General features: G+C 36.8%; 1 protein-coding gene across 2 annotated transcripts in view; it reads right to left on the minus strand.

The window, feature by feature from the left end:
* HPSE2 (heparanase 2 (inactive)) overlaps nucleotides 1-17,166 on the minus strand; it is a 705,647-nt gene that overhangs the window by 120,759 nt on the left and 567,722 nt on the right. For both annotated transcript variants that reach the window (XM_081268316.1, XM_081268315.1), the window contains one exon: nucleotides 14,554-14,668. In XM_081268316.1, coding sequence (XP_081124442.1) covers nucleotides 14,554-14,668 — 115 coding nt within the window. The remainder of the gene's footprint in view (nucleotides 1-14,553; nucleotides 14,669-17,166) is intronic.

Raw genomic sequence — 17,166 nt, forward strand, 5'->3', positions numbered from 1 at the left:
TGTATACATTTAATAATAGAGTGTCGAATTATAGGAGGCAAAAACTGACAGAACTGTAAGGAGAATAAAGTCAGTCCAATATTATAGAGGGAATCTGTTCGAAAGGGACAGATCTAGCAGGCAGAAAATCAGTAGGACATAGTTGAAATTAACACCATCATCAATCAACTGAATATAATTTACATCTATAGACTATTTCATCTGACAACAGAATACACATTCTTTTTAAACTCACATGAAACACTCATCAAGATAAATCAAATTCAGAGCCATAACACACATCTTTACAAATTTAAAAACAGAAATCATACAATCAATGTCTGCTCTCAAGCTACAAAGGAATTAAAATAGAAATCAATAACAGAATGATAACTTGAAAATCCTAAAATATGTAGAGATTAAACAAAACACTTCTAGATAATACATAACTTAAGAAAAAATCTTGAGTAATTAAAAATATTTTGAACTAAACAAAAATTAAAGCACAACTTATCAAAAATTATGGGATACAGTGAAAACAGTGCTGAGAGAAAAATATGTAGCACTGAATGCATAGATTAGAAAATGGGAGATCTTAAAATCAATAATCTAAAGTTCCATCTTAGGAAACCAGAAAAAAGAAGATTAGATTAAATCCAAAGTAAGTAGAAGAAAAGAAATAATGGTAATTACAGTAGAAATGAATGAAATTTTTAAAAAATCAGTGGAAGTAAGAACAGGATATCAATAGAAAAAAAATCAATAAAACAAAAGCTGGTTCTTTGAAAAGATTAATAAAATCAATAAGCTATAGCCAGGTTAACTAAGAAAAAAAGAATTAGGACATGAATTATTAGTATCAGAAATGAAAGAGGGGACATCACTGCAGATCTGGTGGACATTAAAAATATAATTAAGGAAAATTACAAACAACTCAATTTATAACCTAGATCGAATGGACCATTTCCTTGAAAGATACAATTTGCCAAAAACTACACAGGAAAAGGCAACACGAATAGGCCTAAATCTATTAAAGAAATTAAATCAATAATTAATAACATTTCCAAACAGAAAGCAGCTTTGGCAAATCCTATCACACATTTAAGGAAGAAATTGTACCAATTCTGTATAGTCTTTGTCAGAGGATAGAAGGACAGGGATTAGTTATGTACTCATGGAATGAGTAACACAGATACAAAAATCCTCCCTTAAATTAAATCCGTCAATATATGAAAAGAATTATTAACACAAGCAAGTGGGATATATTGTAGGTATGCAGATCATTTGAAAATCATTTAATCTTATTTGTCACATTAACACATAAAAAGTAAGTCTCGATAGATCCAGAAGAGAAAGGCATTTGGCAATATTCAATACCCATGCATTTTATATATATATATATATATATATACATATATATATATATATATATATATAACTGTCAGTGAACTAGGAATTGAGGGGAATTTCCTCAACTTGATAGAGAATGTCTACAAAAACATCATATTTAATAGTGAAATACTGGAAGCTTTCTCATTAAGATTAGGAAGAAGGCAAGGATATCCCCTATCACCACTACTTTTCAACATCATACCACAGTCCTAACTAGTGCACTAGAATGAGAAATGGAAATAAAACGTACAGAGATTGGAAAGGAAGAAATAAAACTCTGTGTGTTTGTAGATGACATGATTATCTATATGAAAAAGTCAAAAGAATCAACAAAAAACTCCTGGTACTAATAAGCAATTGTAGCAGGGTTTTAGAATAAATGGTTAATATGCAAAAGCCAATTGCTTGCTTATATCCCAGTAGTGACTAAGTGGAATTTGAAATTAAAATGCAATACTGCTATTTACATTAGCACCCCAAAAATGAAATAGTCAGGTATAAGTCTAACAAAATATGTACAAGAGCTATATGAGGAAAACTACAAAACTCTGATGAAGAAAAAAACCTGTAAACAAATGGAGAGATATCAGTTATTCCAAGTTTGATATAATATTTAATACAATCCCAATCCCAGCAATTTTTTCTGTGCATATAAACATTCTGATTTTAAAGTTTATATAGAGTGGCAAAAGACCAAGATTACCCTACACAATATTGAAGTTGGAGAACTGGCAATATCCATCTTTAAGACTTACTATAAGCTATAGTAATCTAGGCAGTTTGATACTAGTGAAAGAATAGACAAATAAATCAATGGGACAGAACAGATAAATAGATATAATCAACTGATTTTTGAGTAGCTAGGATTTCAGGTGTGTACCGCAATGCCAGGCCCAGAGACCACATTACTTAATACTGATGTATTGGGGCCTAAGTTTCAAGCAGGTATTTTGGAGGGGACACCATTATTCCAACCATAACACTAGACAGATGCCCAACAGAAATGAAGACATACATTATGCATTGTACACAGTGTTTAAGTGAAACATTCTTCATGATAGCCAAAAGATAGTACAGTCCTAATATCTACCAATAGATGAATAGACAAATAAGATGTGGCATATCCCTATGATAGAATATTATTCAGCAATAAAAGGAAAGAAGTATTGATACTTGGATGAGCTTGGAAAACATTAAGCTGAGTCCACACACAAAGGACCACATGTTTTATGATTCTTTTCACATGAAATATAGAGACAGAAAGTCAATTCATAGTTTTCAGAGGCTGGGGAAAAGGAAGAATAGGAATAACTGCTAATAGGCATGCGGTTTACTTTTCAGATGATATTCTAAAATAGATTGTGATGACAGTTATACATCTCTATGGATACACTAAAATGATCCATTTTTAAAGGGTGAAATTTTCAGTATATGAATTATATCTCAATAAAGCTATTATTAAAAGAGGAAACTAAGGTCAATGTAGAGCCTTGCCTACTGGCCTGGAGCTGTGCTTTCTCTTAGTGCCAACAGCCTTCTCTTCCCTCTACCCTCACTACCTGTTTCAGGGAGAAAGATGACTAGGTGTGAAGCTGAGGTTTTTCTCTCTCTAAGAAGGACCAAAAGCAATGTACAACTGTTCAAGTATGTAGGAAAACTTTGGGATGAAGAAACTAAAACTTTTATGGCTCTATTGGATAAAGGTATCCAAGCCACTATCCTACCAGTTTTATTGGTGAGGAGTGCTCTTGAATCCAATTGATAAAGCTTAAGCAAATTTCCCAGAAGGAAAAATAAATCGAATGTGACTTTGTGGGTAAGGCCTTTGAACCAATTCAGTGTCCTGTTGTGGCTTTTACTGCTATTTTACAGGATGTGCTGTGAATGCTCATAAAATCCAGAAAAGATTCTCCTGATTGAGAAAAGTCTCATGTGGGGGAGTAGAGGGACATGTGGCAGATACCACATGTTACTAGGGCATGTAAATCACTCCTGAATCAGCCTCCAAAGCCTATCCCAAATGGTTCCAGAAGAGAAAGGGAAATCACAGCATTGGTTAAGTTCTAAAAGAGAGATAGTAAGAGGTGCATTATCTCAGTCTACAGCCCTACATGTCCAGAAGAATTGGAACTGGAGACCTATGGTGGATTGTCCCCAGCTGAATGCAGTTGTTACTCTTATCCCGCTATTCCAGTATTATGACTGTAATTAAATCCACTCTCAGACTGATGGCATATGTATGTTGTCCTCACTCCACTTTTAAGTCTCCCCTCTTTGTTATCAACTTAGCAACCTTTTTGTTTCCTGAATAGCATTCTGAATTTTGTAATAAATTACTTTTTAGTTTATTTGTAGTCTTTCCTTCTAGATTATAACCTCCAGTGAGGGCAGGGATCTTGTCTTTCTCTTTCACCTTTATTTCCACTAAAACTAGAGATTACTGACACATAACAGATATTCAATAAATATTTGTCAAATAAATAAATGATAGGATAGTACTAAATATTTTGTTAATATCTCAGTAATTGAACCAAGAGTTGAGTACAAAAGAGAAGAGAAAAGGTAACTTCTAATTTAACCAGGGTAAATAAAAGCTTCTAACTCAGTGGTTCTCATGCCTGGCTGCACATTAGAATCACTTGGGGAGCTTTAAAAAAATACCAACACCTGGAATCCTCTATGGTCCAAATGAATTGGGATCTCTGGACCTGGTGCCTGGGCACAGTTATTTTTAAAAAGCTCCCTAGATGATTACAATGTGTAGCCAGGCTTGAGAACCAGTGCTTTAATACAGAAAATATAAAGATTTCAATATTCAGATGAGGGCAATGAATTCTAGAGTAGATAGCAGATCTTTTCAAGTCAAGTTTGGAGTAAGTGAATGTGGTATACTCTGCTTCAATCCATTCAATCCATTCAATCCAGTCAGGGATAAAATAAGCAGAGATTGATAATAGTTAAAAGTGACTGAGATACCTAATGTCTGATAGACTTTTTAAAAGTTTATAGATAGTATAGTGCATTTAATAAGAATTTTAAACCAATTTCAATTTATTTGTTCTAGTTTTATTTTAAAAACACTTTTGCTCTTATTTAAACAAGCAGCAAGAAAAATTTAATGGAGTTAGGAAAAACTATTTTTGTGTGATATTATTCTATTGCTATAACAAAATACCTAAGATAAACAACTTAAAGGAGGAAAGATTTATTTGGGCTCATGGTTTCATAGGTTTTAGTCCTTGATTGGTTCCATGGCTATGGGCCTGTGGTGAGGCAGAGCATCGTGGTGGAGAAAGAATGATGGAGCAGAGCTGCTCACCTCATTGCAGATGGGAGGAGAGAAAGGCAAGGAAGGGGCCAGGGACAAGGTACCCACCCCTCACCAGTGACCTACTTCCTCCAACTAGGCCCTACCTCCTATATTTTCCACCACCTTCCAATAAATAGTTCATTCAATTATGAACCCACTAATGGACTAATCCATTGATGAGATCAGAGCCCTCATGATTCAATCATTTTCCAAAAGACCCACCTCTGAAAATTGCTGCATCAGGTACCAAGTCTTTAACACATGAGCCTTGTGGATACATTCCATACCAAAACCATAATACTTTGGTTCTCATGGTCACTTATCAGAGGCTTATTTGTTGGTTCCTGAAGGTCATACAGAATCACTGTGCTCTTAATATTTTCAAATATAATAAATAATATAAAGTAACCTTAGATTTGTCATACTGTGCCATTCATAATTAAAGCCTTTGAATCTATAAGAGGGCATTCTATTTTTTTCCCTCTCCTGGCTTCCCTCCCTCCCTCTCTTCCTTCTTTCCTTCCTTCCTCCCTCCCTCCCTTCTTCTATTTTCCTCCCACCCTCTTTCTTTTTAAAAAGAGGTGCATGTTTTAGTCAGTTTTTTTTCCCACCACTGAAACCAAAAGGCCTGACAAGAAAAACATAGTGGAGGAAAAGTTTATTTGGCCCTCACAGTTTCAGAGGTCTAACTTCACTGTTTTCTGCCCAAGGTGAGACAGAACATCATGGCAGAAGGAAAACAGCTCAGAACACTGACAACGAGAAGCAGAGAGAGCTTCCCTCACTAGGGACAAAATATAAGCACCAAAGGCATGCCCCCAGTGACCCACCTCTTCCAGCCACACCCCACTTGTCTATAGTTATCATTCAGTTAATCTATTCAAGTGGATTAAGTCATTGATAAGGTTACACCTCTCATAACCTGATCATTTTGACTCTGAACCTTCTTTTATTGTCTCACACATGAGATTTTGGAAGATACCACATATCCAAGCCATAACAGTGCATTATGATTATACACAATAGTGAGGTTCATTATGTCACATTTGTACATGTACATAATTTGCACAGTACCTTCCCTTTCTCTTCCCTCTTCCCTCCCTATGATCCATTTTCTCTACTCCACTGATCTCCCTTCTATCATCATCATTATTATTTTAACTAGTGTACTTTCATTTATATATTTATATATTTATTTACTTATTTATATATTCATTTATATATTTATATATTTCTTGCTGCTTGTTTAAATAAGAGCATTATATATATATATATATATTTCCAGATATCTGCACAAATATATATTTATAAAATGCTCTTATTTAAACAAGCAGCAAGAAAAATTTAATGGAGTTAGGATACATTCTAACATAACACAAAGTATTATGGTTTTGGTATGGAATGTATCCATATATCCATATATATATATGTATATATAACATTTAATTTATATATATATATATATACAAATATATATACATATATACTTATGTATATGACTCATGGTGGTATATTTGTACATGGACATGGCATAATTTGGTAGATTTTGCTCCCCAGTACTTCCTGTGTGACCTCCCCTCCTCTCCTCCTTCTTTCCTCTTGATCCCCTTCCTCTACTCTATTGATCTCCCTTCTATTTTCATGAGGTCCACATATTTTTATTCCTTTATTTTTTTACTTTCTAGCTTCTGCATATGAGAGAAAACATTCAGTATTAGACTTTCTGTGTTTGGCTTATTTCACTTAGCATGATGTTCTCTAGCTTCGTCCATTTACCAGCAAATGACATAATTTTGTTCTTTATGCGTGAGTAAAACCACTAAACAAATAACCCAATCAATAAATGGGCAAATGAACTAAGTGGCATTTCTCAAAAGAATAAATGCAAATGGCCAAAAATATGTAAAAGCATGTTCAATACCCTTAGCAATCAGGTGCAAGTGCAAATCAAAACTACACTGAGATTTAATCTCACTCCAGTTAGAAGCAATCATCAAGAATAAAAATAACAATAAATGCTGGTGAGAATGTGAAGGAAAGGTACAATTATACTGTTGATGAAAATGCAATTATTTGGAAATAGATTTCCACAACTATTTTGGAAAGCAATATGGAGATTCCTCAAAAAATTAGGAATGGAGCCATCATATGAACCAATCGTTACCCTACTTATTGGTATATAGTCAAAAAAACTAAAATCAGAATATTGTAATGATACATGCATTCATATGTTTATAGTACTTCCCTCTCTTGTCTGATTGATTGTATTGGTTTGGTAGGTAGGTGAGGTGCAGCTCTTCTCATTCTGACCTTGTTCCTCCTCACCTGCAGGTTGCTTCAAGGATGGTGAACTATGCTCCTAAGCTCAGGCACAGCGAGGCTGTAGTTGTTTCTTCTCACTAATTTATTTAGCTTGTGCACAATTTGCTGTAGCTGTGATTTCTCAGAATTGCAGTCTGGGAATAATATAAATGGTTGATGGCAGAGTAAGATTTTCAATTGTTGCTTCTCAGTGATTCACATAATGCGCTATCATTACCACTTTGATGTGCCATATCATGGTTTCCAGAGCTTACTGTGCCATTTATAAATACCAAATGAAGGTGTTAGAGCTAGTATTGCAGCTTTGTTACTGCCTTAATTGCTTTCACTGGGAAAGGTTGGCAGCATCTTTTCTGGAGGGAAATAAAATGTAATTTTTAGTTTGCCTTTACCTAGTTGCAGTCAATTCCTCTAAAGTTCAGGAATCACCATTGTACCTTTTGGTTCTTTTAATTTTCTAGCAATTTAACTTTCACTAAAAAATCTACTTTTCATATTTTAGTCATTACTTGATTTCCAGATATCTGCACAAATACTCAAATGCATATTTGTCTCACCACAGTTATGTTCAAGTTATTAATGATAATTATATTATGACTTACATAATTTTACATTTTACAAAGTGATTTCATAAATGACAGAAGTTAACGTTTACTGAATATTTACTCTGTGGTAAAAGATACACTGCATTGACTCATTTAATCCTTTCTGAGAACCCTCTGGGATAGACCTTATTATTATCTCCAATATAAGAGAGGAAATTGATGTTTATTGAAGTCTAGTAGTAATCCATGGCCATGTAGTTAGTAAGTAGTAAGTGGTAGAGCTGGATTTGAAATGCTGGTCAGTCTGAGTCCAAGCCAGCAGCACATTCAAATACTCCCTGCTCTCCAACGACCCTTCCCCCTTTTTGCAGAGAAGAAAACAAAGACTCCTATGACTAGAAAATTATCACGCTGAATTATGAGCCTGCAGCTTCTGATTTCAGGCCCAGAGCTCCTCTACTTCCCAAGGCAGTCATAATTGGGGTGAGTTGTTAGACAGCAGGTGTGGTTGCTGACATACTGTGCACATTGCTCAGATTGATAAATAAACAAAGGATGAGAACTAGTAGTAGAAATATCAGAGGCACTTCTATGTAAAAGCATTTGGGGCAAAAGAGCAGCCTGCCTGGTCAGAAGGTGCTCTGAGGAGAAGCCAGGTGTTAGAGGCACAGAGGAGAAAAGAAGCAAATCATGTTCACTGGGCATTCAGCCCAGGTGCTTTGGCCACTGACATGGAGCCAGCCTGAGTCTCAGTGATTGATCCTGCAGCCAAAGATGCCCTTCTCTCAGCAGCCGCAGGTTCCCACAAAGGAAGGCTGCACATGGAGAAGTCTTTGTCAGGGCCCCTAATGAGAGGATTGGGTTTCACATCACAGCTCCCCTTAAACAGGTACACTTTGCTTCTTTCATCTTCCTGATGGCTCCCACGGGAAAGACAAGAAAGAGAGAAAAGGGTACACCAAGAAACAGGACACAGGCTAGTTTGGCTGGGTTTTGTACTTCCCCTGCCATACCACCTCCAGGTTTGTAGTTTGGGAATTCTTTAACTTTTGCACATCCTGTGTGGCCACTGCTTAGCAATGTGAAAAACTTCCCTAAGTAATTTTTCATAATTCATCCACCATGACTCACTAGAAAAGTAATGTCTCCATGTCTTTGCACAAGTTACTACCTGTGTTGGGAAGAGACTCTCCAGACCCAAACTCTTCTTCCTCTGGATAACTTGACTTTCTTCAGTCTCCAGCACAGGCATTGCCTGCTCCAGAAATCTTTCTGGAAGCCCATGTTGCCCTCCACCCATTCTGGCCACTGTGTTCCTTTTCCATCCTTTTAAAATGTATCTTTCATCTTTCCTGATAATTCACCTGTCTCCCCATCTGTGCTGTAAGCTTCTGGAGGGTAGGGACAGGGACTCTAGTGTCTAGCACAGAATCTTAGCACATAGGATGAGGTAATAACTGCTTATGAATGAATGAAACATGAATGATCAATGAATGAGTCTGATATCATATTTATTTAGCTATGTAAAACAATCCTTTCAAAACATTACATTGTCTTCTAAAACTAGCCTTTATTCTTTTAGATTTTTAAAGAAATATTGCTGATTGCAGCAATTTTACATACAAAAATAAAAACTGCCTGTAATCCCACTATTCAAAGAAAACCATGTTTAACATTTAGCTATAGACCCTTCCAATGCTTTTCTACATGTATATGTATACAAAAAACCAGAAACTTACTGCCATAGTTAATTTTATCAAAGAAAGCACCAGTAACTTTTGGAGGCAGATAGAGAAGACATTTTTATCTCAATTTAACCAATGGAAAACTGGAACCAAATACCCAAATAATTAATGGCAGAGTTAGGTTTAGAATCCACAAATCTAGCCATAGTTCTACATTCTTGCTGTTCCCTCTGATGCTTCCTAATTAGCTGGCATTCTCACATCAATAGAGCATAAGTGGAACTCCATTTGTTATTAGTTGTTCTTCCTGAGAAAAAGGACAGATTTAAGCTGACCCTCTGTCCACACAGGAGCTATGCAGGGCAGCAGGGTTACTGTCTCTAACATTTTGAAAGGAAGCAAGGATGAAGCATGTAGGATCTTGGGCTAGAATCTCATAAGAAGCTAACTAAGAGAGCCAAGCAGGCAACAACAGTAAGAGTTAGAGTTTCTTTCCAATGGCCAAATGACCTCTAAATAGTGATAATTTGGCTCAAGAATGTTTCCATGCTATGGAAACTACAATAATAGGTTCAATCTCACTATAGACTAGTGAGTTGTGCTCCATCCATGACCAATGACTGTATTTTAGAGCAATGTACATAAAAGGTGCTGAATTAAATATTTATTATTCAGCAAGAATAGTAGGCAAAAAAAAAAAAAAAAACCCAACAGCGAATATCCACAACACTATGCCAGTGTAGAAGAGGCAGTATGATATGATCTGTTTAGCTTTTATCTCACTCTAAATATAGGATTTAATTGTAATCTCACACACACACACACACACACACACACACTAGTCATTAGCTCTGCAGATGGAGGAACTATTATCTTATATAAGTGTGTATTTGTATAATGCCCAACACGGAGCCAGATAGATTTCAGGTGTTGATGTTTTCTGAATTGAATTATATTTGTGTGAAGACTGCATTTGCTAGCCTGGCGTGGGAGTTAGGAAGATGTTGTCTAGTAACTCACCATTCCTTTCCCTGAAGGCTCTGTAAATCAAGCTTTTAAAAAAAGCAGCAAGCTAAATTCCAAAACCCTCTCTGAGGAGAAATGCCCATGGCTGGTGGGGTCTGGACTATGTCCACTGAATGTGCAGATCTCTTCTGCACAAACATCGCCTGCTCCCAGGGGAGCCCGTGACTGACTGGCTGGCTGTGGAGACTCAGGCGTTCCCTCTTTCCCAATGGCAGGGGGGTCAGGGGAAACGGGTGGGAGTTGAGTGATGAAGCATGGCTGAACTAAATGTTCTTCTCTTCCCAGGCAAAACAAAGTCTCACAACAGGGGGAGGGCTGCCACTTTTCTAGAGGAACAACCCTGTGGAGCAGGAGTTGTAGGTGAAAATTGTCTTTTCTGAGCAAAAGTTTTTCTTTTTTCCTTTCTCTTTTTCCTTTTAAGACTTTTTCTTAAAAACGTTTTAGGCTCACAACAAAATTGAGCTGAAGGTACAGAGATGTCCCACATAACCCTGTCCCCACAGGTGCACATTCTCCTCCATATCAACATTCCCCACCAGAATGGTATATTTACTGTATTTGATGGACCAGCTGGCCAAATCACTAACACTGAAAATCCATGGTTTCCAGTAGGGTTCGCCCATAGTGTGCATTCCACAGGTTTGGATAAATGTATAATAATATGTATCCACAGAGATATTATTATTAGTGTAGTTTTACTGCCTTAAAACTCCTCTGTGCTCTGCCCTCCATCCCCATTAACTCCTGGCTACCACTCATCATTTTTGTTTCTCTTTTAAAGGGCTGTCCTCACATCCTCTCTTACCTTGGATTGGTGCTATTGGAAGGGCTACGCCAGAGCTGTGCTGAACTACCACAAACTGGGATCAGAGTTGACTAGGGAGGGGTAGTTGGGATATGGCTTGAGGAGCCACAAGGCTAAGATGCTCATTTTTTTTTTCTGAATTTACCCAAGAGCTCTAACAAAAACAAAAACAAAAACAAGACATTTTTTTGTTATTAAGATCCTTTCCTGAAATGCACTGAGCTGGGTTTAAAGAACCAGAATTGAAATTAACTTATTTTTCTGGGAGACAACCAAAACACAACTCACTAATTCCTTAAGCTCTTAACAAACTCTCTTTAAGATTTAATCACAATACAAAATCCACACGTTTATATTGGCAGTATAGTTATCAACTGTGCAACTCTCTGAAGCGGCAACCAATAGGGTTCTCAGCTTTGTGTTCATTACACATTTCAGGGAACTGCTGGCTCTGTCTGTCAGATTGGTGCCCAGGGCCTAGCCTTCTAAATTCTGTCCAGGCGAGACTTAGGACACACTCCCAGCTGCCAAGTTCTCTACTTATAAGGTACAGAATTTATTATAACAAAGAAAGAAAAGAAAGCCTGCTACTTTTTAAGAGTGCTTTTTATATGTGGTTTCTCTATTAGAGCTTGGTGTTTCCAGAAATACAGCTGCTCAGTTCATTTGAGACTCTGTGCTGAATCCATGGAACCTGTTTTAGTTTCCTATGGTCTTCTATGAGCTCTGCTGCCATCATGTATCACTGGAGGTCTTTTGTGCCAGGCTTTTAAAGGAAGTCACTGGCAATAACTCTTATGGGAGAACAAAGCCATGGGAACTTGCATCTTTAATGTATATATGGCAGTGTAAAAGTAGATGGAGGGTTGATTAGGAATCCAGGATTGTCCGACTCTGGAAATGAAGCTTGTCTAGTCATCCAAAGACCTTTTCTAGACTGTTTCTTCTTTTCAGTTTCCCAATAGGCCTGTTTTTATCTTCTGATTTAATTCAAAGGCAAAATTCTCTCTAGGCCCTTGCAAAGACACCTAAGAGAATGCTGCAAGAAACAGTATGGCTCAGTGAAAAGAAAAGGAAATTTAAAGCTGGAAAATCCTGAGATTTCCAGCTCTGGCTACTTGTTTGGCCTGGTATTTTCACTTAATTACCTCCTAGGACCTTAGTTTCTCTTCAGAAAAGTAAATTTAAAAGTTATATTTAACTTACCAGGCTTTCTTCAGAGCAGTTTTGGAAAACTGCAATTATCTTTTTCATATGTTTATGTATTTTCCACTTCTCAGTACACAGCATTAAATTATAAGCTCCAAGAATTCAGGGACCTTGTCTTTTTGGTTTATCACTGTGACTGATTGCCAGGAATAGCAATCAGCACATAGTGTATGATCAAGAAGAGAGAATGAAGTTAGAATGAAGGAAGGAAAGAATAGAAAGGAAGAAGGAAAGATAGATTGAAAGGGGTGACAGAATTTTAGAACGTTGTTGATGCACAATTTATAAAAGTGATCTGTAAATATTTTTAAATGTAAATGTTTTAAAATGCATTATTAAAGTAACTAATATTTGATCCATTATTAATTATGCTAGGTTGTAAAAATGTAATTGGATCTTGTTACTTCCATAATTAAAGCCCTCCAAAGGCTTTCTTTACTACTTATAATTAAGCCAAACTGCCCTGCACAATCTGACCCTTACCTACCTACTTCTTTCCAGTCAGTCTTCCCTTTCCCTGCCGGGACCCAGTCACTCTGGTGTTTGTCTTTCTGCAAACATGCCAACTTTGTTCTTGCCCTGGAGCCTTGTGTTAGATTCTTGCTCTGCCTGGAAGGTTCTTCTGTGAAACCTGCAAAGCAGGCTTCTTACTGTACTTGGGCCCTTCCTGCGCATGTACTCTAGAGGAGCCTCCACAGGACTTTATTATAATTTATTTATTCATTTATCCATTACTAGTGCCCCTGATGTTCAATAGATATTTGAAATAAATATCTGGTGAACTCCTTGATCAGTCAGAGAAATCCTACAAAAGCTGCTTTTCATAAATATTACGTACGTTATTTTTTTACGCAGATGTCATATAGATGTTCAAATAGATATTTATTTCAAATAGAACATGTGGTCTTATATGTGTTTAATGCTTACATTTCATAGACACTTTTCTAATTATTTTGTTTTACTTCTACAAACATTTGAGCTAAAAGAAAACAGAACAAACCCCTATGGTTCCAAACTGAAAATTTACTCTCCATCCTTTCCCATTCCAGCTCCTCACACATATTTTGGAAGAGGTATCCCTGTTCTGTGAATAAAAGGAACTGTACCAGTTAGTTTTAGTATTTGTTATTTAGCTGAAGTCTTGGAGTCATGTGCATCCAGTGACACAATAATTTCTGAGTACTCTAACCCAGAATGATTCTTTGGAGACGTGGAAATGGTGCTGTTGGGTGCCAGTTTGTTCCCTGTTCTTGACCTGGAGACCTCCTGGCTCAGGATTTAGAAGGTGGAGGGAATGGGCTAGAACCAGGGAGGCAAATGGCAGGATCACTTCTAGTTTGGGTTTGTTTCCTGTGGATGCTAGGGCAACAGTAATGTGGTAGGAAGAACACTGGACCAGGTACAGGGTCTAGGGCTGCTCTATATTCTTTCTCCTCCTCACCCCTGCTTATCAGTCCCTGATAAGGCAGAACTTGATCATCTTGAAGGGGAGACCCCACTTAGAAATTCTTTGAGTTGATGAGAGGAGTCTGACATTTCATCATAACCATGACATCTGCGTAAAAGAATAACCTACGTAATATTTATGAAAAGCAGCTTTTGTTGGATTTCTCTGACTGATCAATGACTTCACCAGACAAATCCAGAACTCTGCTTTTGCCATTTCACTTTATTCTTCTATTTACTTTCCTAGAGAAAATGGTGCTCTGGATAAGTCCCCTCATTGTCATCTAGAGATTGACATCTAACTGTAAGCGTACTTCAGCCGTTCCCTAAGAGATGGGCTCCTACTGTATCTAATCTTGGCTAACACTCCCCCATCTGCTTTCAACATGTTGCATTTGACATTAACTAATGTCTCGTATTAGCATTAAAAGAAAACAATCTGGAAAAATTCACTCTCAAGCAGAGTTCAAACAGGCCACAAGTAGACGTGGAATCTTGACTGCACTAGGTTTGTTAAAATAATGTAATCAATACATAAATATTTAATAAATGTTAATAAATATAATGTAAATATATATGTAGATATGCATCCATGCATATGTATGTGTATGCGTGAGTCTCTATATAGAGGTAGAGGTGTGTGTGTGTGTGTGTGTGTGTGTGTGTGTGTGTGTGTGGTGAAGCCCAAAGTCTATGAAATAGGTCAGGGGAACAGAGACAAGAATGTTTCTGTCTGATTTATGAAATTAACTAGCAACAGCAAAAGGAGAAATATTCTCTACAAAGAACTGAATGATATGGAAAAGAAAGTGGGAATCTTTATGCCACACTTACTGGTAGTGGGTTAAAATTCTGGTCCACCAGATGATTGAATCCATGATCAAAAAATGAGTGTCGTATCACAACATCAATACCCTGATTGGCCAGCATTCCTAAAGTGTTGAGCCATCTATAAGGTAGAGGAAAAAAGCTACATCAGTATATTTCTAAAATGGCATGCAACAGATCTATACAGATTAACTATGACACACATATACACTAACATTCCTTCATCAAATTTACCTAGTACTATAAAGGAGAAAAATATTCTATGCATTGAATACACAGCTGTAAGAGATTCCAAAGATGACCACATTTAATCTCTTTATTTTATAAGAAAAGAAACTGAGGTCCTGGGAAGTAAGATGAATCTTTGGTCATAAAGTCACTGTTGATAATGACTTTTATTCCTAGAATACTAAAAACTGAACAACCTAGCCACTTGTGAACCTGATGTCATCTTCCATGGCCACAAGCTATTGCAGTCACAGGAGAACATCTTCAAACTCCCCTGCTTACATCTGTCACTGTACATGTACCTTTCATGGGACTCTATCCTATATAGACCTGTGACCTACACAACAGTTGTCCAGCCATTTGCATCTTTCATATATTCCCACCAACAGCCAATTCAATAACATTTTATTTGGCACTATAATCAACTATTGAGGGATGCAAGTATACTACTATTCCACATGTGTTATAATGGAAGACCTGCGTTGCTCACACACTTATCTTATACCCACTTTCCAGGGGCTGTCATCCTTCAAAAATACTGCCCTCTTGATTCCTCCAACAGTCACCACTGACTTTGCATTTATTTATATATTCAATTCATTCATCCTCTAATGCATTCATTTTTCCTTTCTCACTCTGTATTCTTCTGAAACTCAGGGAAACATTTAACTGTAACAACAAAGTGCATATGTAATAAACGTGACTTCAAACTTCAATCTTCAGATGAAAGATGAGGCATTTCACAGGCTGTCCCAAGCACATATGTGTCTGGCTTCATCTCCCCTCTTCTCTCACCCTAAACCCTATTCCTTAAGGCTCTAAACCACATAAAACTACTCTTGATTACCCAAATGCACCACGATTTCTTGTACTCACCCAAGTCCTTATATGTGTGTTTACTTCTGCTTAGAATTCTCTTCCTGTCCTCCTCCAACCCATGTCTTTTCATTTGGCAAATTTCTTCCCATTTATTAATCTCCAAATCTGGTTTCTGCTTTTAAACCCTGCTGCCCCAAAATAGCACCTTCCTCTAGACTTCTCCAGAACTCTTACTTCTGCCATGCCCTCTGCTAACCCACTGGATCATCACCACTTATCCCCTCTTCCCCCACCAGTTGTGAGCTAATCAAGCAGAGACACAATACTTAAACTTATACCCCAAACACCCATCACAGTTCCTGGAACACTGTAAGTGCTCAGTACTCTTTAGGTTGAATTTTTTTTCTTTCTTTTTTTATCTGGATAAAATTAGATTCTAGGAACCTTAAGAATGACCATCCATCACATGGGGGAAATTACACAGTTATAATTTCCCAAATCTGAAACCCTATGGAGCCCCAAACCCATGACTTGTATAAGAACTAAAACTTTTCCTTGCTGAAATAAAAAGTGCTGCTAATTTTTTTTATTGGATGTTCACAACTTTACAAAGCTCATGACAAATCATATTTCATAAATTAGAATCAGTTGGGTTATGAACTCCCATTTTTTCCCAAATACAGATTGCAGAATATTCTAAATATTATGCACACTTTACAGTCTTTTTCACATTTTTAATTTTATTTTATTCTCATAAAAACTAACACAAATTTACTGATAGAATTACAAAAACAAAATAAAAAGTAAAGCAAAGCAAAACACAAAAACAAAAATTTTAAATCAAAAGGAAAATCTGACTATAATGCAACAGAACCCTCTTTGTGTTTATTTTTGTTCAAATTGGGACATTGTGACCCAGACACCTGAAATTACTTTTGGAATGTCACGTGGCTAAGTCACTTGCCTTATTATCATCCTGTGAAGTCAGGATAACAAGTCGAGCTTTTCCCTTGGCATAGAGGGATGGCAGTTAGTTAAATTGTCAAACATGTCCTGTGGTAGAGTTATAGTGGAATTTTGAGCAAATGCCTCTTAACTAGTGCTCTTTCCATGTTGGAACAGCACACATGTAATGGGGTCTCTATGGAGCAAATAGTTATCTATAAGAAGAAGTATGTCTCTCTAGCCTTTCTAGCCTTATGCTTGTTGGATGAAAGAAGAAACAAAAAAGCAAGTAAACAGGTGACCACAGATTCGAGAGCCCCTCCATCCAGCAGAATCTATGTATCATACAGGGTTGTACCTTGGTGATTTTATTTGTGAAAAGATCCCATTTATTCCCTTATTCATTGCTCATTCAATAGTGTTAATTAATGAACTATAAACCTTGGGAATTATTTTCAACATTGAGGATACCTACTTATGCTTCTGTGATCATGTGTATCATTAGTAAAGCACTGGGTGTGTAAATACCCGTGCATACACATTTCAGGAACAGTATCATATTCTTATTTGTGACCTCTTCAGAGTCTAACACAGGATTTGCACAGAATAGGTACTAAGCAAATAACT

Source organism: Spermophilus citellus, assembly GCF_964194105.1.
Source record: "Spermophilus citellus genome assembly, chromosome: 15".
Lineage (NCBI taxonomy): Eukaryota > Metazoa > Chordata > Mammalia > Rodentia > Sciuridae > Spermophilus > Spermophilus citellus.